This window comes from Leucopleurus acutus (genome assembly GCF_964270905.1).
Source record: "Leucopleurus acutus genome assembly, chromosome: 20".
NCBI classification, from domain to species: domain Eukaryota; kingdom Metazoa; phylum Chordata; class Mammalia; order Artiodactyla; family Delphinidae; genus Leucopleurus; species Leucopleurus acutus.
The window spans coordinates 27,766,352-27,787,992 of NC_139162.1; the positions used below are offsets into that span (position 1 = coordinate 27,766,352).

General features: G+C 42.3%; 1 protein-coding gene across 1 annotated transcript in view; it reads left to right on the forward strand.

Moving 5' to 3' along the window:
• Positions 1 to 17,913, forward strand: part of PSME3IP1 (proteasome activator subunit 3 interacting protein 1) — a 42,826-nt gene extending 24,913 nt beyond the window's left edge. The window contains exon 7 of the mRNA XM_082861986.1: positions 16,960 to 17,913. Within this exon, the coding sequence (XP_082718112.1) occupies positions 16,960 to 17,177 (218 nt within the window). The 3' untranslated portion in view covers positions 17,178 to 17,913. The remainder of the gene's footprint in view (positions 1 to 16,959) is intronic.
• The last annotated feature ends 3,728 nt before the right edge of the window (positions 17,914 to 21,641 follow it).

Below are 21,641 nucleotides of genomic sequence, written 5' to 3' on the forward strand. Positions count from 1 at the left end.
AGCTGCCCTGCAAAGTAATATGTTAGAAACCAGTGGAACTGATAAGTGACAATTGTGTTGTCCCAGGAGCGCTTACAAAGCCAAAGCCCTGGTCATATCACCTCTACTCACAAAGTTTTTCTCTGTCTCCCTTAAATGTCAAGTTTCTTCATTTCACCTGGCTGGCTACCAGTGAGAGGTAGAATGCCTGGCTCCTGCTGTTGGTTGGATTGGATTGAACCGAGAGGCTACTAAATACAGTTTCCAGGAGTACACTTTCTTTAGTGGTTCCTTTTATGTGATCAAATCTGCTACTGTATTAAGTGGCACAAAGTTATAAGTGAAAGTGAGTGTTACTCAGGACTGAATCAAGGATAAGAAATTCAAGAGTGTTTTCAGTTCTTCTACTCTGACTCCCTGTGGAATTGAGACTCTGAGCTGAACTCAAAGGGTCATCGATAAAACAGGGCTTACATTTATTTCTGTGTCACACAAAAAAATGGATATTTTAAAATATATTTTTTTCTTTCAAAAAAATGATTATTTAAAAAAGTATGTCCACTGAACTCCAGTAATGGTGAGTTGTTGCTGATATCTTTTTCTCTAGAATTTACTTTTGAAAAAGATATTAAGCAAAGAGCCTCCCTTCTACCTGTATGTCCTCTTCCATCCAATTCTCCTTCCCAGTGGGAAATAGTATTATATATTTTTAATGTATATATGTATATATCCAGAGCTATTCTATGTATGTATAAGCAATTACACATATTCTCTTTTTTTAAAGTGTTTTATTATAGATAACTTAAAACATATTCAAATATTGAGATGAAAGTATAATGAACCCCATCATGTACCTTCAACAGTTTTTTAAAAATTAATTTATTTATTTTTGGCTGTGTTGGATCTTTGTTGCTACGCACGGGCTTTCTCTAGTTGCGGTGAGCGGGGGATACTCTTCGTTGCAGTGCGTGGGCTTCTCATTGCGGTGGCTTCTCTTGCTGTGGAGCATGGGCTCTAGGCACACAGGCTTCAGTAACTGTGGCACACAGGCTCAGTAGTTGTGGTTCACGGGCTTAGTTGCTCCATGGCATGTGGGATCTTCCCAAACCAGGGCTCGAACCCTTGTCCCCTGCATTGGCAGATGGATTCTTAACCACTGCGCCACCAGGGAAGTCCCAACAATTTTAAACACATGTTCAATCTTCTTTTTTTTTAAAGAAAGTTTTATTTATTATTTATTATTATTATTATTTTTTGGCTGCGCTGCACGGCTTGCAGGTTCTTAGTTCCCCAACCAGGGATTGAACCCAGGCCACGGCAGTGAAAGTGCTGAGTCCTAACCACTGGACCACCAGGGAATTCCCCGTCCAATCCTATTTCATTTAAATCTCCCAACTGTAGTATTTTGAGGCAAATCTCAGACATCAGATTATTTCATCTATAATTCTTCTGTATGTATCCCTAAAAAAATAAGGATTCTTTGTTTTTTAACATAATTGCACTACTAGTATCACACCTGAAATAATTATAATAATTACTAAATGTTATCAAGTATCAGATTAGTATTCATTTTCCTCAGTTTTCCCATACATTTTTTTTCTTAACAGTTGATTTTTGTTTTTAAGATTCAAATGCAACACTGTGATCACTTAATTGTTTTTTAAATTGTATTGAAGTATAGTTGATTTTATAATATTGTGTTAATTTCTTCTGTACAGCAAAGTGACTCAGTTATACATATATATTTATCATATTCTTTTCCATTATGGTTGGTCACAGGATATTGAATATAGTTCCCTGTACTATATAATAGGACCTTGTTGTTTATCCATGCTACATATTAATAGTTTGCCTCTGCTAATCCCAAACTCCCAATCTGTCCCTCCCCTATCCCGCCTTACCCTTGGCAACCACAAATCTGTTCTCTATATCTGAGTCTGTTGTTTCATAGTTATGCTGATGTGTGCCATATCTTAGATTCCACATATAAGTAATATCATGTGGTGTTTGTCTTTCCCTTTCTGACTTACTTCACTTAGTACGATAATCTCTGGGTTCACCCATGTTGCTGCAAATGGCTTTATTTCATCTTTTTTTATGGCCAAGTAATATTCCATTGCGTGTGTGTGCGTGTGCAAACACACGCGCCACCATACTGTTTCCCATAGTGGCTGTACCAGTTTACATTCCCACCAACAGTGTAGGAAGGTTCCCTCTTCTCCACACCCTCTCCACCATTTGTTATTTGTAGACTTTTTTTTTTTTTTTTTTTTTGCAGTACGCGGGCCCCTCCCTGCTGTGGCCTCTCCCGTTGTGGAGCACAGGCTCTGGACGCGTAGGCTCAGCGGCCATGGCTCACGGGCCCAGCTGCTCCATGGCGTGTGAGATCTTCCCGGACCGGGGCATGATCTCGTGTCCCCTGCATCAGCAGGCAGACTCAACCACTGCGCCACCAGGGAAGCCCTGTTATTTGTAGACTTTTTAATGATGGCTACTCTGACCAGTGTGAGGTGGTACCTCATTGTAGGTTTGATTTGTATTTCTCTAATAATTAGTGCTGTTGAGCATCTTTTCATGTCTGTATGTCTTCTTTGGAGAAATGTCTGTTTAAGTCTTCTGCCCATTTTTGGATTGGGTTGTTTTGTTGTTTGGTTGTGTGAGCTGTTTGTATATTTTGGTAATTAAGCCCTTGTCCGTCACATCATTTGCAAATATTTTCTCCCAGTCCATAGGTTGTCTTTTCGTTTTATTTATGGTTTCCTTTGCTGTGCAAAAGCTTATAAGTTTGATTAGGTCCCATTTTTTAATTTTTGCTTTTATTTCTATTGCCTTGGGAGACCTAAGAAAACATTGGTACGATTTATGTCAGAGTGTTTTGCCTGTGTTTTCTTCTAAGAGCTTTATGGTGTCTTGTCTTATATTTAATTCTTTAAGCCATTTTGAGTTTGTGTATGGTGTGAGGGTGTGTTCTAACTTCGTTGGCTCTAGGCATGCGGGCTTCAGTAGTTGTGATGCACAGGCTCAGTAGTTGTGGCGTGTGGGTTTAGTTGCTCTGCAGCATGTGGGATCTTCCCGGACCAGGGCTCGAACCTGTGTCCCCTGCATTGGCAGGCGGATTCTCAACCACTACACCACCAGCGAAGTCCCACATACTGATTTGAGTATGTTGAACCATCCTTGTGACCCTGGGATGAATCCAACTTGGTCGTGGTGTATGACCTTTTTTATGTGTTTTTGGATTTGGTTTGCTAATATTTTGTTGAGAATTTTTGTGTCTATATTCATCAGAGATATTCGCCTGGGGGCTTCCCTGGTGGCGCAGTGGTTGAGAATCTGCCTGCTAATGCAGGGGACACGGGTTCGAGCCCTGGTCTGGGAGGATCCCACATGCTGCGGAGCAACTAAGCCCGTGAGCCACAGCTACTCAGCCTGCGCGTCTGGAGCCCGTGCTCCGCAAGAGGAGAGGCCGCGATAGTGAGAGGCCCGCGCACTGTGATGAAGAGTGGCCCCCACTTGCCACAACTGGAGAAAGCCCTCGCACAGAAATGAAGACCCAATACAGCCCCAAATAAATAAATAAATAAAATTTTTTTAAAAATCAGAGAGAACATTTCCAAAAAAAAAGATATTCGCCTGTAATTTTCTTTTCTTGTAGTGTCTTTGTCTGGTTTTGGTATCCAGGTGATGGTGGCTTCATAGAATGTCACCTCATTGGGAGTGTTCCTTCCTCTTCAGTTTTTTGGGAGAGTTTGAGAATGATTGCTATAAGTTCTTTGTATGTTTAGTAGAATTTCCCAGTGCAGCCATCTGGTCCTGGACTTTTGTTTGTAGGAATTTTTTCTTTATTACAGATTTTATTTCATTTCTAGTGACTGGTCTGCTCAAGTTATCTGTTTCTTCTTGATTCAGTTTTGGTGGCCTGTATGTTTGTAGGAAAGTTGAACATTTCTTCAAGGTTGTCAAATTTGTTGGCATATAATTGTTCACAGTATTCTCTTATGGTTTGTTGCACTTCTGTGATATCTGTTGTGATTTCTCTGCTTTCACTTCTTATTTTGTTTATTTGGGTCTTCTCTCTTTTCTTCTTGTCGAGCGTGACCAGAGGTTTGTCAATTTTGTTTACCCGTTCAAAGAACCAGCTCTTGGTTTTTTTAAGTTCTATTTTATTTATTTCCTCTCTGATCTTTCTTATCTCCTTCCTTCTGCTGACTTTAGGTTTTGTTTGTTCTTCTTTTTTTTCTAATTCTTTTAGGTGGTGGACTATGGTGTTTATTTGAGATTTTTCTTGTTTCTTAAAGAAGGCCCCTATATTGCTATGAACTTCCTTCTGAGAACTGCTTTTGCTGCATCCCATGGATTTTGTATGGTTGTGTTTTCATTGTCATTTGCCTCAAGGTATTGTTAAATTTCTTCTTTGCTTTCATTGTTGATCCATTGGTTTTTTTAGTAGCATGTTGTTTAGTCTCCACGTAATTGTTTTTTTGTTTTGTTTTGTTTCTTTTTCAGTGGTTGATTTTTGGTTTCATGCTATTGTGGTCAGAAAAGATGCTTGAAATAATTTCTGTACTCTTAAATTTGTTTAGGCTTGTTTTGTGCCCAAGTCAACCCTAGAGAATGTTCCATGTGCACTTCAAAAGAATGTGTGTTCTGCTTTTTTGGGATGTAATGTCCTGAATATATCAATTAAGTCTAACTGTTCTATCATTTAGGATCTCTGTTGTTTTATTGATTTTTTTGGTCTCGAAGATCTGTCCATTGATATGAGTGGGGTGTTAAAGTCTCCTACTATTGTTGTATTCCTGTCAGTTTCTCCCTTTACATCTGTTAGTATATGTATTTTGGTGCTCCTATGTTGGGTACATATATGTTGAAAAGTATAATATCCTCTCCTTTTATTGATCCTTTTATCATTATGTAGTGTCCTTCTTTATCTTTGTCTTAAAGTCTATTTTGTCTGAGTATTGTGACCCCCACTATCTCGTCATTTCTGTTTGCACAAAAGATGTTTTTCCATGCCCTCACTTTTAATCTGTGTGTGTCCTTTGCCCTGAAGTGTGTCCCTTGTAAGCAGCATATTGTAGGCTCTTGTTTTTTTATCCAATCTGCCACTCTGTGCCTTTTTAAAAAAATTTTTTAAATTTAATTTATATTTTTATACAGCAGGTTCTTATTAGTCATCAGTTTTATACACATCAGTATATACATGTCAGTCCCAATCACCCAATTCATCACACCACCATTCTGACCCCCCTGCGGCTTTCCCCCCTTGGTGTCCATATGTTTGTTCTCTACATCTGTGTCACAACTTCTGCCCTGCAAACCGGTTCATCTGTACCATTTTTCTAGGTTCCACATACATGCGTTAATATACGATATTTGTTTTTCTCTTTCTGACTTACTTCACTGTGTATGACAGTCTCCAGGTCCATCCACGTCTCAACAAATGACTCAAATTCGTTCCTTTTTATGGCTGAGTAATATTCCATTGTATATATGTGCCACATCTTCTTTATCCATTTGTCTGTTGATGGGCATTTAGGTTGCTTCCATGACCTGGCTATTGTAAATAGTGCTGCAATGAACATTGGGGTGCATGTATCTTTTTGAATTATAGTTTTCTCTGGGTATATGCCCAGTAGTGGGATTGCTGGATCATATGGTAATTCTATTTTTAGTTTTTTAAGGAACCTCCATACTGTTCTCCATAGTGGCTGTATCAATTTACATTCCCACCAACAGTGCAAGAGGGTTCCCTTTTCTCCACACCCTCTCCAGCATTTGTTGTTTGTAGATTTTCTGATGATACCCATTCTACCCATGCTTTTGCTGCATCCCATAGGTTTTGGATCGTCGTGTTTTCATTGTCATTTGTCTCTAGGTATTTTTTGATTTCCTCTTTGATTTCTACAGTGATCTCTTGGTTATTTAGTAACGTATTGTTTAGCCTCCATGTGTTTGTGTTTTTTATGGTTTTTTCCCTGTAATTCATTTCTAATCTCGTAGCGTTGTGGTCAGAAAAGATGGTTGATACGATTTCAATTTTCTTAAATTTACTGAGGCTTGATTTGTGACCCAAGATGTGATCTATCCTGGAGAATGTTCTGTGTGCACTTGAGAAGAAAGTGTAATCTGTTTTTGGATGGAATGTTCTATAAATATCAATTAAACCTATCTGGTCTATTGTGTCATTTAAAGCTTCTGTTTCCTTATTTTCATTTTGAATGATCTGTCCATTGGTATAAGTAAGGTGTTAAAAGTCCCCCACTGTTATTGTGTTACTGTTGATTTCCTCTTTTACAGCTGTTAGCAGTTGCCTTATATATTGAGGTGCTCCTATGTTGGGTGCATATACATTTATAATTGTTATATCTTCTTTTTGGATTGATCCCATGATCATTATGCAGTGTCCTTCCTTGTCTCTTGTAACATTCTTTATTTTAAAGTCTATTTTATCCGACGAGTATTGCTACTCCAGCTTTCTTTTGATTTCCATTTGCATGGAATATCTTTTTCCATCCCCTCACTTTCAGTCTGTATGTGTCCCTAGGTCTGAAGTAGGTCTCTTGTAGACAGCATATATATGGGTCTTGTTTTTGTATCCATTCAGCAAATCTGTCTTTTGGTGGGAGCATTTAATCCTTTCACGTTTAAGGGAATTATTGATATGTATGTTCCTATGACCATTTTCTTAATTGTTTTGGGGTGTGTGTGTGTGTGTGTGTGTGTGTGTGGTATGCGGGCCTTTCACTGTTGTGGCCTCTCCCACTGCAGAGCACAGGCTCCGGACACGCAGGCCCAGCGGCTATGGCTCATGGGCCCAGCCACTCCGTGGCACATGGGATCCTCCCAGACAGGGGCACGAACCCGCGTCCCCTGCATCGGCAGGCAGACTCTCAACCACCGCGCCACCAGGGAAGCGCCTTGGGTTAGTTTTGTAGGTCCTTTTCTTCTCTTGTGTTTCCCACTTACAGAAGTTTCTTTAGCATTTGTTGTAGAGCTGGTTTGGTGGTGCTGAATTCTCTTAACTTTTGCTTGTCTGTAAAGCTTTTGATTTCTCCATCGAATCTGAATGAGATCCTTGCTGGCTAGAGTAATCTTGGTTGTAGGTTCTTTCCTTTCATCACTTTAAGTATATCATGCCACTCCCTTCTGGCTTGTAGAGTTTCTGTTGAGAAATCACCCGTTAACGTTTTGGGAGTTCCCTTGTATGTTATTTGTCATTTTTCCCTAGCTGTTTTCAATAATTTTTCTTTGTCTTTAATTTTTGCCAATTTGATTACTGTGTGTCTCGGCATGTTTGTCCTTGGGTTTATTCTGTATGGGACTCGCTGCACTTCCTGGACTTGGGTGGCTATTTCCTTTCCCGTGTTAGGGAAGTTTTCGACTATAATCTCTTCAGATATTTTCTCAGGTCCTTTCTCTCTCTCTTCTCCTTCTGGGACCCCTGTAATGCGAATGTTGTTACGTTTAATGTTGTCCCAGAGGTCTCTTGGCTGTCTTCATTTCTTTTCATTCTTTTTTCTTTATTCTGTTCCGCAGCAGTGAATTCCACCATTCTGTCTTCCAGGTCACTTATCTGTTCTTCTGCCTCAGTTATTCTGCTATTGATTCCTTCTAGTGTAGTTTTCATTTCAGTTATTGTATTGTTCATCTCTGTTTGTTTGTTCTTTAATTCTTCTAGGTGTTTGTTAAACATTTCTTGCATCTTCTTGATCTTTGCCTCCATTGTTTTTCCGAGGTCCTGGATCATCTTCACTATCATTATTCTGAATTCTTTTTCTGGAAGGTTGCCTATCTCCACTTCATTTAGTTGTTTTCCTGGGGTTTTATCTTGTTCCTTCATCTGGTACATAGCCCTCTGCCTTTTCATCTTGTCTATCTTTCTGTGAATGTGGTTTTTGTTCCACAGGCTGCAGGATAGTAGTTCTTCTTGTTTCTGCTGTCTGCCCTCTGGTGGATGAGGCTATCTGAGAGGCTTGTGCAGGTTTCCTGATGGGAGGGACTGGTGGTGGGTAGAGCTGACTGTTGCTCTGGTGGGCAGAGCTCAGTAAAACTTTAATCTGCTTGACTGCTGATGGGTGGGACTGGGTTCCCTCCCTGTTGGTTGTTTGGCCTGAGGCAACCCAGCACTGGAGCCTACCTGGGCTCTTTGGTGGGGCTAATGGCCGACTCTGGGAGGGCTCACGCCAAGGAGTACTTCCCAGAACTTCTGCTGCCAGTATTCTTATCCCCGTGGTGAGCCACAGCCACCCCCCGCCTCTGCAGGAGACCCTCCAACACTAGCAGGTGGGTCTGGTTCATTCTCCCCTGGGTTCACTGCTCCTTCCCCTACTACTTTGTGTGTGCCCTCCAAGAGTGGAGTCTCTGTTTCCCCCAGTCGTGTCCGAGTCCTGCAATCAAATCCCACTGGCCTTCAAAGTCTGATTCTCTAGGAATTCCTTCTCCCGTTGCTGGCCCCCCAGGTTGGGAAGTCTGACGTGGGGCTCAGAACCTTCACTCCAGTGGGTGGACTTCTGTGGTATTAGTGTTCTCCAGTCTGTGAGTCACCCACCCAGCAGTTATGGGATTTGATTTTACTGGGATTGCGCCCCTCCTCCCATCTCATTGTGGCTTCTCCTTTGTATTTGGATGTGGGGTATCTTTTTTGGTGAGTTCCAGTGTCTTCCTGTCGATGATTGTCCAGCAGTTAGTTGTGATTCTGGTGTTCTCACAAGAGGGAGTGAGCGCATGTCCTTCTATTCTGCCAGCTTGGTTCAGGCTCCCTTATTTATTTTCAGTTTGATCACTATGTCTTTTGATTGGAGAATTTAGTCCATTGACATTTAAGATAATTAATGATAGATATGTATTCATTGCCATTTTAAACCTTGTCTTCCTGTTGATTTTATAATTCTTCTTTGTCTCTTTTTGTTTTTCCTTTTGTGGTTTGATGATTTTCTTTCGTATTATGCTTCTGTTCTTTTTGCTTTTTGTGAATCTATTGTATGTTTTTGATTTGTGGTTGCCCTGTTTTTCAAGTATGTTAACCCCTTCATATGTCTACTTGCTTTAGACCGGTAGATAGGCCCAAACACATTCTAGAAAAAAAAAAAAAATCTACATTTTCTTACTCTCCTCCCCCACATATTATGATTTTAATGTCCCCTTTTGCATCTTCATGTTCATCCTTTTGCTATTCATTGTGGTTATCATCACTTTCACAGAAATTTTTTGATTTTTTTTTTAATCTGTGTACTGTCTTATTTATGTGATTTACTTTCCAATTGTGATTTTCTCTTTCCTATAGATTCTTACTACTTTCTATTTAGAGAAGACCTTTCAATATTTCCTTTAGGATAATGTCAGTATTGCTGTATTCTTTTAGTTTTTACTTGTCTGGGAAATTCTTTGTCTCTCCCTCTGTTCTAAATGATAATCTTTCTGGGTAGAGTATCCTAGGTTGCAGATTTTTCCCTTTCAGGGCTTTGAATATATCTTGCCATTCCCTTCTGGCCTGCAATGTTTCTGTAGAGAAATCAGCTGGTACCCTTATGGGTGTTCCCTTGTGATTCTTTGTTTTTCTCTTGCTGCCTTTAGAATCATCTCTTTAACTTTTGCCATTTTTATTACAATACATCTTGGTGTAGGTCTGTTTGGGTTTACCTTGTTCAGGATCCTCTATGCTTTCTGTATCTGGATATCTGTTTCCTTCTTCAGGTTTGGGAAGTTTTCAGCTGTAATTTCTTCATTTTCAATCCCCTTTTCTGTTTCTTCTTCTTATGGGCTCCCTATTATGCATAGATTGACATGCTTTATATTATCCCATAGGTCTCTTATATTGCTTTCATTTTTTTTCATTTGGGTTTTTGTCTGCTGTTCTAATTAGGTGATTTCTGTTATTCTGTCTTCTAGATCACTTATTCGTTCTTCTGCATTATTCATTCTACTATTCATAGCCTTTCAGCTTTCATCTCTTCAAATGAATTCTCTGATTTTTCTTGGCTTCTCCTTATAGTTTCTAGTTCCTTTTTACAGTAATCTACATTTCTATTGATAGCCTTTCTTAATTCCTTCAGTATTTTCATTATCTTCTTTTTGAACTTGGTGTGTATTAGACTGAAGATGTCTGTTTAATTGTTTATTCTTTCATGGGAATTCTCTTGATCTTTTAATTGGGAGTGGTTCCCCTGCTTCTTCATTTTACTTATATTTCTCTTGCTCTATGAGTTTAGGAGAAACAATTATCTACTGTGGTCTTAGAGGGCTATTTTTAGGTGGGAACATCCCCGTATAGCCTCTGTGGGTTTAATATTTTTTGGTGTGAGGGCTGCTTTTAGTATGGATGCTTGCCACCTCTTTTCTCAGTGTATGCAGGCCATTATCCCCTTGCTAGGAGGTGTGACTGATGTTGTGGTAATTAGAGCCTGCACTGGCTATTGAGCGGGCCTCCTCTTTGCTCTGTGGTTGTCACTGCCCTGTCCAGGGTAGGGCCTGCTCCCTAGTTGTTGGAGTAGAAGCCCCCAGCTCCATTTCTGAGCTGTGTTTCTGATCTGTGGTGTGAGGTAGGCGGGATTGGAGTGCTTCCACTGGGAGAGGAGCCACTGAGTATTCCCCCGCTGGAGCCGTTCACCTGTGAGTGTGCTCTGTTTTGTCACCTTTCATCCGTTGTGTGGGCTCACAGAGTACACTGTTGTTGGCACTGCCCTAGGCCCCACCTCAGTTGTGGGTATGCCGGCAGTTGGCCCTGGTGCCTCTCAGACTTTGTTTTCACAAGACCACCAGTGCAGATCCACTGAAGTCGTGTCCCAGGACTGCAGTAGTTGCACGCCTTGACCTGCTGTGGGAGCTATGGAGGCAGCTCAGACCCCTGTGTGTACGCGCCCTCAAAGCTCATAGCTGCTAAGGCCAGACCTGTCCCAGCCACAGGAGCACCAGCTGTCCGTTCAGATGTTCCGCAGGCACTGAATTCACAAAGCCAGCAGTGTAGGTGTAAATCTGCGGTTTGCACGGCCGTGGGGAGAGATTTCAGCTCTGCTTCCTAAGTTGCACGACCCCTGGGGCTCAGCTGTAATTTCAGCCCCACCTCTGCATGTGGGCAACCCACTGGCATCTGTTCCCAAGACCACTGAGGCAGCGGCCGGAGCTTGCGAGCCTGATCTGGTGGGAGGGGGCCGGAGCAGCTTTAATGCATGAGCTGGCCTGGGGTGGGGCCCCGCATGGAGCCCAAGGAAGCAGGAGACGGCAGGTGGGGAAAGAGGCTGCAATGTTGGCCCCACCCCTTCCTTTTGCATGCCACATAACAATCGCGCTTCGCTTCTCTGGCAGCCCAGGGTTCTGCCACCAACACTCCTGGTTGCAACACCCCACACTCCAGCCCCTTCAGGCTGTCTCCACACAGCCAACAGCAGTCTTCTCCCCAGGTCTGTCCTCTAAACCCTGTGTTCCAGCACCCATACCAGTGGACATGCCTTTCAGGCTGGGGTGTGCAGAGTGGTGACACAGACTGTGTAGGTCTCTCTCTGTCCTGCCTGCCACTAACTAGTTGTTGCGCTCTCCTTCTGAGCCTCTGAAGCTTCTTTTTTGTCCCAGCTGATCTCCCCACTCATGAGGGGACTTCCCAGGGTGTGGGAACCTCTACTTTCCTTCAGCTCCCTCCCAGGGGTGCCAGACCCGTCGTACTTTCTCTCTCTCTCTTTTTTTTTCCTTTTGTCCTACCTGGTTACATGGAGATCTTTTTTGTCCTTTCAGGTGTTTGAGGTCTTCTGCTAGTGTTCAGTAGGTGATCTATGAGAATTGTTCCATTTGTAGATGTATTCTTGATATATTTGCAGAAAGAGCTTGAGTTCTACATCCTGCTACTCCACCATTTTTATTCCAATCCAACAATTGGTTTTTTTAAAAAGTAGTATCCAAGGAAGGATTAGACATTGTATTTGGCTTATATGGCTTAAAAAAAAAGATTGAGATATAATCCACATACCATAAAATTCACCCTTTTAAAGGATGCAGTTCAGTGGTTTTTAATATGTTCAGAAGAATGTGTATTTATCACCACTATCTAATTCCAGAACATTTTCATCACTGCAGAAAGAAGCTCCGTGACCATTAGCAGCTATTCCCCATTCTTCCCCATTCTTCCCTCTCCACAGCCACTAGCAACCACCAGTCAACTTCTGTCTCTATGGATTTGCCTTTTCTGGACATTTTTTATAAATGAAATCATGCAATATAGGGCCTTTTGTGTCTGACTTCTTTTCATGTAACATAATGTTTTCATAGTTCATGTTGTGGCATGTATCAGTGCTTTTTACAGCTGAATAATATCCCATTTTATGGTATGCTACCTTTTTGTCCACTCATCAGTTGATGAACATTTGGGTTGTTTCCACATTTGGGCTGTTACAAACCATGCTGCTGTGAACATTCATGTCCAAGTTTTTGTGTTAAAAACTGTTTTCAGTTCTCTTGGGTATATACCTAAGAGTGGAATTGCTGGGTCATACAGTAAATCTATGTTTAACTTTTTGAGGAACAGCCACACTGTTTTCCACTGTAGCTGCACCATTTTTATATTCTACCAGCAGTATATGAGGGTTTCAGTTTCTTTACATCCTTATCAACAGTTGTTACTGTGTTTTTTATATCCATCCATTGGGTGTGAAGTGATACTTTATTGTGGTTCTGATTGGGGTTTCCCTAATGACTAATGATGTTGGCATTGTGTACTTAATGGCCATTTTTTTTATCTTCTTTAGAGAAATATCTACTCATATCCTGAGCCTATTTTAAAATTGGGTTATTTGTCTTTTTAGTTTTGAGTTGTAAGTGTTCTTTATATGTTCTGGATGCTAGACACTTGTCAGATAGATGATTTATAAATATTGTCTCTCTGTGGGTTGTACTTTCACTTTCTTGATAGTGTTCTTTGGAGCACAAAAGTTTTACATTTTGATGACATCAATTTATTTTTTCTTTGGTTGCTTGTACTTTAAATGTCATATCTAAGAAACAGTTGCCTAATTCATGGTCATGAAGATTTACGCTTACATTTTTTTCAAAGAGTTTTATAGTTTTAACTCTTACATTTTGCTCTTTGACCCATTTGTGTTAATTTTTTGACTCAATAATTTGTTGAAAGGACTGTATTTTCTCCCACTGAATTGTCATGACACTTTGTTGAAAATCAGTTGAACAGCATGTTTGGGTTTATTTCTGGACTAACTTTTCTCTTCCATTGATTTGTATGTCTATCCTTATGCCATCACCACACAGTTTTGTTTTTGTTTTGTTTTATTTTTGGGCCATGCTGCACGGCTTGTGGGATCTTAGTTCCCTGACCAGAGATTGAACCCAGGCCCTGGGCAGTGAGAGCATGGAGTCCTAACCACGGGACTGCCAGGGAATTCCCTACCACACAGTTTTGATCATTCTAGCTTTGTAGTAAGTTTTGAAACCAGGAAGTATCAGTCCTCCAAGTTTGTTCTTTTTCAATATTGTTTTGCTATTTGAGGTCCCTTGCATTTCCATATGAATTTTGGGATGAACTTGTCAATTCAGGCAGCTGGGATTTTGATAGGGATTGCTTGAATCTGTAGATCAGTTTGGGAATATTGCCATTTTATGGCATCTTAACAGTAGGCTAATCTGCCTTTTCAGTCTCATCTAACCTATGGGTTCTTCCTCTTTCTTAATTTATTTTTTGTTTCATTTATATTTTACTTGTGAAGAAACTGGGCCTCTGCCCTGTGGAGTTTCCTGCAGTCTAGATTTTGCTAATTGCATCCCCATGGGATTCCTTTATATCCTGTGTTTCCTATAAAATGGTAATTAGGTCTAGAGCTTGGTCAATTCACATTGATTTTTTGGCAAGATTTACTTAATATGTTGTTTTGCATTTCCTATCATCATTTTTTTTTTTTTTTTTTTTTTTTTGCAGTACACAGGCCTCTCACTATTGTGGCCTCTCCCGTTGCGGAGCACAGGCTCCAGACACACAGGCTCAGCGGCCATGGCTCATGGGCCTAGCTGGTCCGTGGCATGTGGGATCTTCCCGGACCCGGGCATGAACCCGTGTCCCCTGCATCGGCAGGTGGACTCTCAACCGCTGCGCCACCATGGAAGCCCCATCATCATTATTTTAATTAACATACTCTTCTGTTCATTGCTTACTTACCTTGGGAATCATAGCATACCTGTGCATAAAGAGCTTCTTCATTCCTTTTTAAGGCTGTGTAGTAATCCATTGTATGGTTGTACCATAGTATATTTATTTTGTTTTTTATTGATGAACATTTAGATTGTTTCCATTCTTTCTCTATTATGATGTTTCATTAAATAACCCTGTACATGGATCATTGTTCACATTTGTAATATGTCAGGTTAAATACTTAGAAGGAGAATTATTGAGTCAGATATACATTTGTAACTTAGAAAAATATTGCCAAATTTGCCTCCTACACTGGAAGGCAAAGTCTTAACCACTGGACTGCCAGGGAAGTCCCAGTTAACTGCTTTTGGAATGAAATTTGTTTGAGTTGCAATCTCTTTTCTTTCTTGAAACTTCCTAGATAATTGGGAGATTTGGTCCTTTTGCTTAAACTCTGCTAATGCTCCTGTCGTCCAGATTCCTTGGGTTACATTTCTGTGGCTGGCTTCCATCCTTCCCTTAGGCCGGCTCTAGTCCTCCAGAGGTACTCAGAACTTGATCTTTCTTTTCTAAGATAGACCCTAAAATTCAATTCACCCTTGAAGTACTTAATAAAAGGACACATTTCACTGAGTAACTTCACATAAATTACTTTTCCGAGTAACTGATTCATACCCTTATGATATCAGGGGTTTTTTTGTTTTTTTTTTAAACAACCCGATTTTTCTCACAGAATACTGAAAGTATCCTTGTATGTGTGAAAATAGTAATACAATGAATGTTCAGGTAAATGAATGGTTTTTAATTTGATGTTATGTCCCAAATTTTCACATTTCCCCCACCCCCACTCCCACCCCCAAAATTTAGCCATTTGCAGTGAAACTCTGTTATGCATTTTCCTGCATTCTCACACATTGTGAATGTTGGCCTGCTCTGTGCCAGGCCGTCTGCTCTATGCCCAGGGGATGGGATAGAGAAGAAGGAGCCCTTGTCCTCCAGAGACTTATAGTCTGAGGAGAATATGGATAAGGAGAAGATAGCCATTAGGACTGTCAGTCTTCTACAGCCTTCCTGGCTATAATACAGGGATTACAGAGGTAAGAGGGGCTGGTCCTTCTGAATTGAATGTCCTAGGATACTCTTTGAATTGTGGCATTTGGCTTTCTTAACAGTTGTCTAAATAGGTAGTTATATGTACCTAATAGTAAATTGAAAAGGGACACAAGAGTGTGGAATAAAAAGTTAAGTTTTCCCTGGTCCTCAGCCACTCAGTTGCTCTCCCCAGAGCAGCCACTGTTACCAGTTTTTAATGTATTTTTTCATACATTATCATGCATATTTAATGTCCTCCCCCCCCAGATTATAACTTGTACTCACCCTTGCCTTTTTCATTTAACACGTGGTATCTTAGAGATCATTCAATACCATTACACACAGAGATGCTTTATTCTTCTTAATGGCTGAATACTAGTCCATTACACTGGTCCTCTATTAATGAACCTTTTGGTTTCTACTGTCAACAGTGCTGCATGAACATCATTTAAGTGTGAAGGACTTAGCTGAATTATCCTACGTTCCCTCAGCAACATATATAGATGCCTACTCCTCCTTATATTGTTTATTCTTCTATGTTTAAAAGTCATTTGTTTCTTTTTCTGTGAACTATTCGTGTCTTCTGTCTACTTTTCTGTTCAGTTGTTGGTTTGTTATTGGTTTTGGAAGAACTCTTTATATCATAAAGAAATTAGCTTTTGTGGTACTTATTGTAAATATTTGCCTGTTTTCTTGTAGCCTTGTTACCTCTTGTAGCCTCTGCAATCATTGTGAGCTCTCACTTTCCTACATCTCCATGTTTTCACATTACTTATCTATAGCAGCTTCCTTCCCTTATTAGTACTTCCTGTATAAGCAAATGAACTATGTATACTGGCTGTTGGAGATCTCTCTTTGCTTCTCAGTGATATTTTTTGCTTACTCCTGATCCTGATTTCATATACTTGGAACCATGTATCCTTTTCACATTTACATGAAGTGTTAGGGGTTTGTTAAGGCAAAACCCTAGAAGGTAATATGCTTGTCAGCCTGATACAGTGTTTGAACTCCAACCCTTACTCTGTGGTGAGCTCTGGGATCATTTTAATACATTATCTTTTGATTCAAATTTAGTTTAATGTTTTCTACTCTAAGTGGCCTTTAACCTTAGCTGGGTTTTGGACCTCCCTCATCAGCAAAATGGGGGATATCTATATACCAGGTTGTTGTAGTGATTAAATGAGGCTGGAAACAGGGAAGAAAAAGGGGTGGAGGAGAGTTCTTAACTTTTCCTCTAACCTTCAAGTCCTGTGTTTTCTAGGTTGAGGCTTTCTGCATGGAGGTGCTGCTGTGACTCTGGGTTTCCTGGGGCAAAAAGAGCCCCAGCTACTTGGTGATATCCTGCATGGTCTTAAAATGTTCTCTGCTGTGGCTTCAGTTTTCTCAGTTGTAAACGAGGAACATTAAGATGAGGATGGCAGGGCTTCCCTGATGGCACAGTGGTTGAGAGTCCGCCTGCCCATGCAGGGGACACGGGTTCGTGCCCCGGTCTGGGAAGATCCCACGTGCCGCGGAGCGGCTGGGCCCGTGAGCCATGGCCGCTGAGCCTGCGCGTCCGGAGCCTGTGCTCTGCAACGGGAGAGGCCACGGCAGTGAGAGGCCCGCGTACCGCAAAAAAAAAAAAAAAAAAATGAGGATGGCGATAGTGTTGACTACATAGGGTTGTTTTGAGGCTTCCAACATAAAGCCCTCTACACGTGGAAAGCACACCATCACCTTTGGAAAAGGGTGATGAAGTAACAGTCCTGCCTCCTTTTTTGCAGAAGCCCCTTCCTGCGTGTCTCTTGGAAGCACATCTCTGAGTGGTCCCTCCATCCACTGCCCCTCCGCTGCCGTCTGTATCGGCATCCTCCCAGGTTTGGGTGCCTACTCTGGGAGCAGCGACTCTGAGTCCAGCTCAGACAGCGAAGGCACCATCAACGCCACTGGCAAGATCGTCTCCTCCATCTTCCGAACCAACACCTTCCTCGAGGCCCCCTAGTTCCTCTGTTCTTACCGCAGGGAGCTCCTCCCCAAGAATAGACTGGACAGTTTATTCTGCCTACAGGCATTACCTCCCACAGAAAAGTCCTTTGCCTGCTCCCTGTGCACACCGTGACATTTTTAACCTCATCTAAAAATGTGCCAGAATCCACTTGTGGCCCGACTTGTGTTTGTTTTCTCTTTCTACTCCAGTATGGATGCCCAAACCTGTCCCACAGCCTCTGTCCTCACTGTTGTAGTAGGGCAGAGGTCAGGGCCCAGCAGAAATTCCACTAAGAATGCCCTGGGAAGATAGGTACCAAGCGGCTTGCAAAGGGTTTGGGTTCTGTTGCTTTCTTGTTTTTTGTTTCTTTTTTTTTTCCTTTCCCAACGCCACAAAGAAGCAAGGACAGTTATTGAACAGGTATCATTTAAAACATTCTATTCTAGACGAAGGCGCCGTTTGACTATACTGTGTTGTGGAGTGCAGGGGGGAGAGAAGGTCCCAGGTGATGGAATGGCGCACTGCCCTGGAACTAACCTATTCTTGATGTTGTGTGACTAAGTAAAGGTTCTAAACTACATCTGCAGGGGGTGTCACTTAACACTCATGTTTCATTGTGAAGTTTTCCCTTACCCTTGGCTATTCCATCTCCCTCCACCTAATCCCATTTAAGACTCTAAACCTTAGAGAAACAAACATAGGCCTTATTTTGTTGTAGCCAGAGATCAGAAGTGCTGGTAGGTGTGTGGATGAGGTGACTTATTTCTGGCAGCTCCTGGAATTCTAATATGGCAAGCCAGGGGGACCCACCTGCATATTCTGGCTCTAACCTGTTGAGGCCCCTCTCTGTTGGCTACATTTCTAGTTGTGGCCTCTAACTATGGAAGCTGTTTCTAGACTAAAGGTGCTACGCTTGTCCTTTCCTCTGCTTTGACCTGCTGCCCTTCCTGCTCTTCCCTTCCCGTACAGAGCAGCCAAGACCCAGACATGCTGCTCCACCTCCATCCCCTAAAGGGAGGCAGGGAAGGGCAGGGGGAGACAAGGTGTGGAGGCCCTGAGGACAGAGGTAGGCCATGAGCTTTTACCAACAACAACAAAAAGCTGTAGGCTCCCCTGCTTCAGAAGAGTGAGCCTGTACGGTTCTTTCTTCCCCTGGGTTCCTACGTCAATTGTTTCTACTTCCTTGGGTGTGAGACGGAGAGACACACACAGAATGTGTTGACACTGTGATGCTGGCAGGCAGAGAAGCTACTCAGTTTTAACGTGGGCACAGAGGCCCCTGGATCTCCTCCAAACCCACTCCTTTTCCCTCCCAAAGCAGTGACACTCTGGTGCCCGCTGGCAGATGGTGACTTCCCTTCACCCATAACCGATGGCTTGTGAATTCTTTTTCCTTTTCAGAGCTACTCTGTGCTAATTGTTCCTGACTGTCAGTACAGGCACATCAGCTCCATCCTTACAAACAAGACGTTGAGGTAAAACTGTGTAGGCACCTTCTGCTCCTCTGCTTCGTTGTTCTGCAATTGTGCTGTTGCTATTACAGCCCGTACCCAGAGCAACGTCAGATCATTTCAGGAGGCAGACCGAGGAACCAAAGTCACCATCTTTATGTGGTTTGACTTTTGGGTTTCTTTTGGCTGCACCATACAGCATGCGGGATCTTAGTTCCCTGACCCCAGGGATCGAACTCATGCCCCCTGCAGTGGGAGCGCAGAGTCTTAACAACTGGGCCGCCAGGGAAGTCGCTGGTTTGACTTTTAAGAGGCCATTACTATACCTCATTGCCTCTGTCGATGTTGGGAGAAGTTGACAAAGGGTTGCAGGGATTAAAAACCTATATTAATTTGAAAGCTAATAAACCTGTCAGAGAATAAGATCTTGCTTTTCTTATACGGGATCTTGTGCTCCCACCTCCGTCCCCATCTACTGTAACAGCTAGATTGTGTCAAGGAGGTTGAGACTCATCAGACTGAGATTTCTGCTCTTGGTATCTCAGAAAAAGTTGAGAATCACCAGTGATCATTTCATCTTTCGCTGTACCTGTTAGCAGAGAGCCCTAGAGCTGAGGCACAGGTTCTGTAGAAACCATGAACAGCAAAGCAGGTCTCCCAGTGGAGGAAGTCTGGTCTCCCAGTAGAAGAAGTCACCTTGGAAAACATCTAGTGTAGACTGTGTGTTTCAAACCTAAAGAAGAATAGGAAAACCTGGGATGGAAGGAAACACTGCTTTAAATCACAAGATGCAGCTCTCCTGCCTTAATAGATAATTGGGATTTTATAACTAGGTAATAAGGGATAAAAACAAGGTTTGGGGTGGTTTCTTAAAACCTGCTTGCGTTGTCCTGAGTGGTAGTCTTCTTACAACTTTGAACCATGTGAGGGAGAAAGCTTGTCTCTGAGGAATCCTATTGCCAGCTCTATCTGGATTATCTAGCTTGTGTCATACCACGGCCTCTCTCTCAAGCACTTCCTGCTAGCATCTACCTTTGGCCCTGTCACCCACCTGGGTGGGGAGGAAGGGAGCATGAAATCCACAGCATCTGTTTTTCCATCTATAAAAAGCAGGGAGGGCAATGTGACTGGACCCACAGAGCTGGCTGGTGACCTGTTTATGTCTGCCTTCCCTGGGCCCAGACCCAGGAGGAGAGAAAGCTGGCTTCTCAAACACAGAGTTGGGAAGGCATTCTAGACTTTTTCAGGAGCATTCTAGACTGAAAGCCCCTAACTAGGAGTGGTTTAGGCTAGTCTCTTGGGTCCTCATTTCTTTCTATCTCGTGGGTTCTTCCCTTCTGGCTACCTCTCAGGAATCTCAACTCGGTTCCCCCTTCTGTGGCTACACCACAGTGGCTATGAGCTTGGAGCCAGACATTTACTAGCTGGATCACTTGGGCAAAGTCCTTAACCTCTCCAGGCCTCTGTTTCCTCCTCAGTAGATAGGAATCAGGACACCAACTTCCTAGTGAGGGTGAAAGAGGATCTATAAGAGCTACTTGATGTGGTATCTGATGCTCAGAAAATGGTAGCCATCCTCATTAGTACTGTTACCCTCAGCCTCCCCCATTTCTGGGTAGATCGTCTAGAGCTTCTGTGGTGTTTATGGCAGGTTTATCCATCCTACTGGCATTTCTCAGTTGCAGGTAGAACACTGACATGATGACGGGTTGGATCTGGTCATCAGAGCTCCAACCACCAGCTTCTGCTGTGTGCTTCCCTCTTAGCTAAATGTTAATTGCTCAGGCACACCCAGTTCCTTGGCTCGGGTGTCCTAACCGTGGGTATGTAGCTCAGCTGTCGTCTTAAGCCCCTCCAGAAAAACAGAAAGGAGAGAGAGCTCAGCGGCAGTGCACCATCACTTGGACTTGGATCTTTCTTGATTTCTTGGCGTGCCCAGCCCACTTACACGCAACAGTATGGAATGCAAGTTCTGCTTGGTGGGAGGCTAGATCTTGGCAACACTTTTATAGTGTTGAACACAAGAAGCCAGTTGCCCATTTATGCCTTAGTGATGCTGGCAAGGGCTGATATTTTGCTCCCTTACCTGCTGGAGCAATGGTTTAGGGAAAGAGGGAGCGTCATAGCCCTAATAGGCAGAAGGTGGCCCAGCATCAGAGTTTCACAGAGCCGTGGGCAGCACAACCCAGAGACAACCTCCACTGTGAGCTTTAGCCATCAGCTGGGCATCTACCTCACTGTTTCAGACATGGTCATGCACATCATTATCCCTTATGTCGGTTTGTTTATCGGTGAGCATTTACTGAGGGCCCACTATGGACGAGCCAGGCACTGTTTGAGATGTTTGCAGACTGTAGTGTCTTTCATCCTGAAAAAAAGTCCTGTGAAACAGCCCTTCTCTACATTTTATAGAGGAAACCGAAATTCACAGTGATTCACTGACTTGCCCAAGGTCACACAGGTAAGTATCAGAACCAGAATTTTAATTTGAGCCTTTATTTCTAAGTCGGGTTTTCTGTGGTTTCAATGAAACTTTAAAACAAATGCCGGTGCCCACGCCTCAGTGGAGGTGATTCACGGGTAAAGGAGCCTTTTAGTCAGATTTCCAAGTTCACTTTTCATCCTACTGTCCATGTGCAAGAACCAAATAGCAGCACCAAGGCTTGGTTTGTTTTTATTGAAATACAGTTGACATATAACGTTAGTTTCAGGTGTACAATGTAATTATTAAATAATTGTATATATTGTGAAATGATCCATCACCACACATAGTTACCAAAACATATTTTTCTTATGAAAATTTTTGAGATCTACTCAGCAACTTTCAAATATACAATCTGCTATTATTAACTATAGTCACCATGCTGCACATTACATCCCCAGGATTTAACTTATCTTGGTTTGTTTTTTAAGTGGTGGTTTGCCTGGTCAGGAGTTCAGGACATTCCTTTCCCTGGTGAACTCAAACCAGCTGGGAGTAGAAGGCTTGTTTGACTGATCCACCCAACCTCAGGCAGAGAAGGGGGAA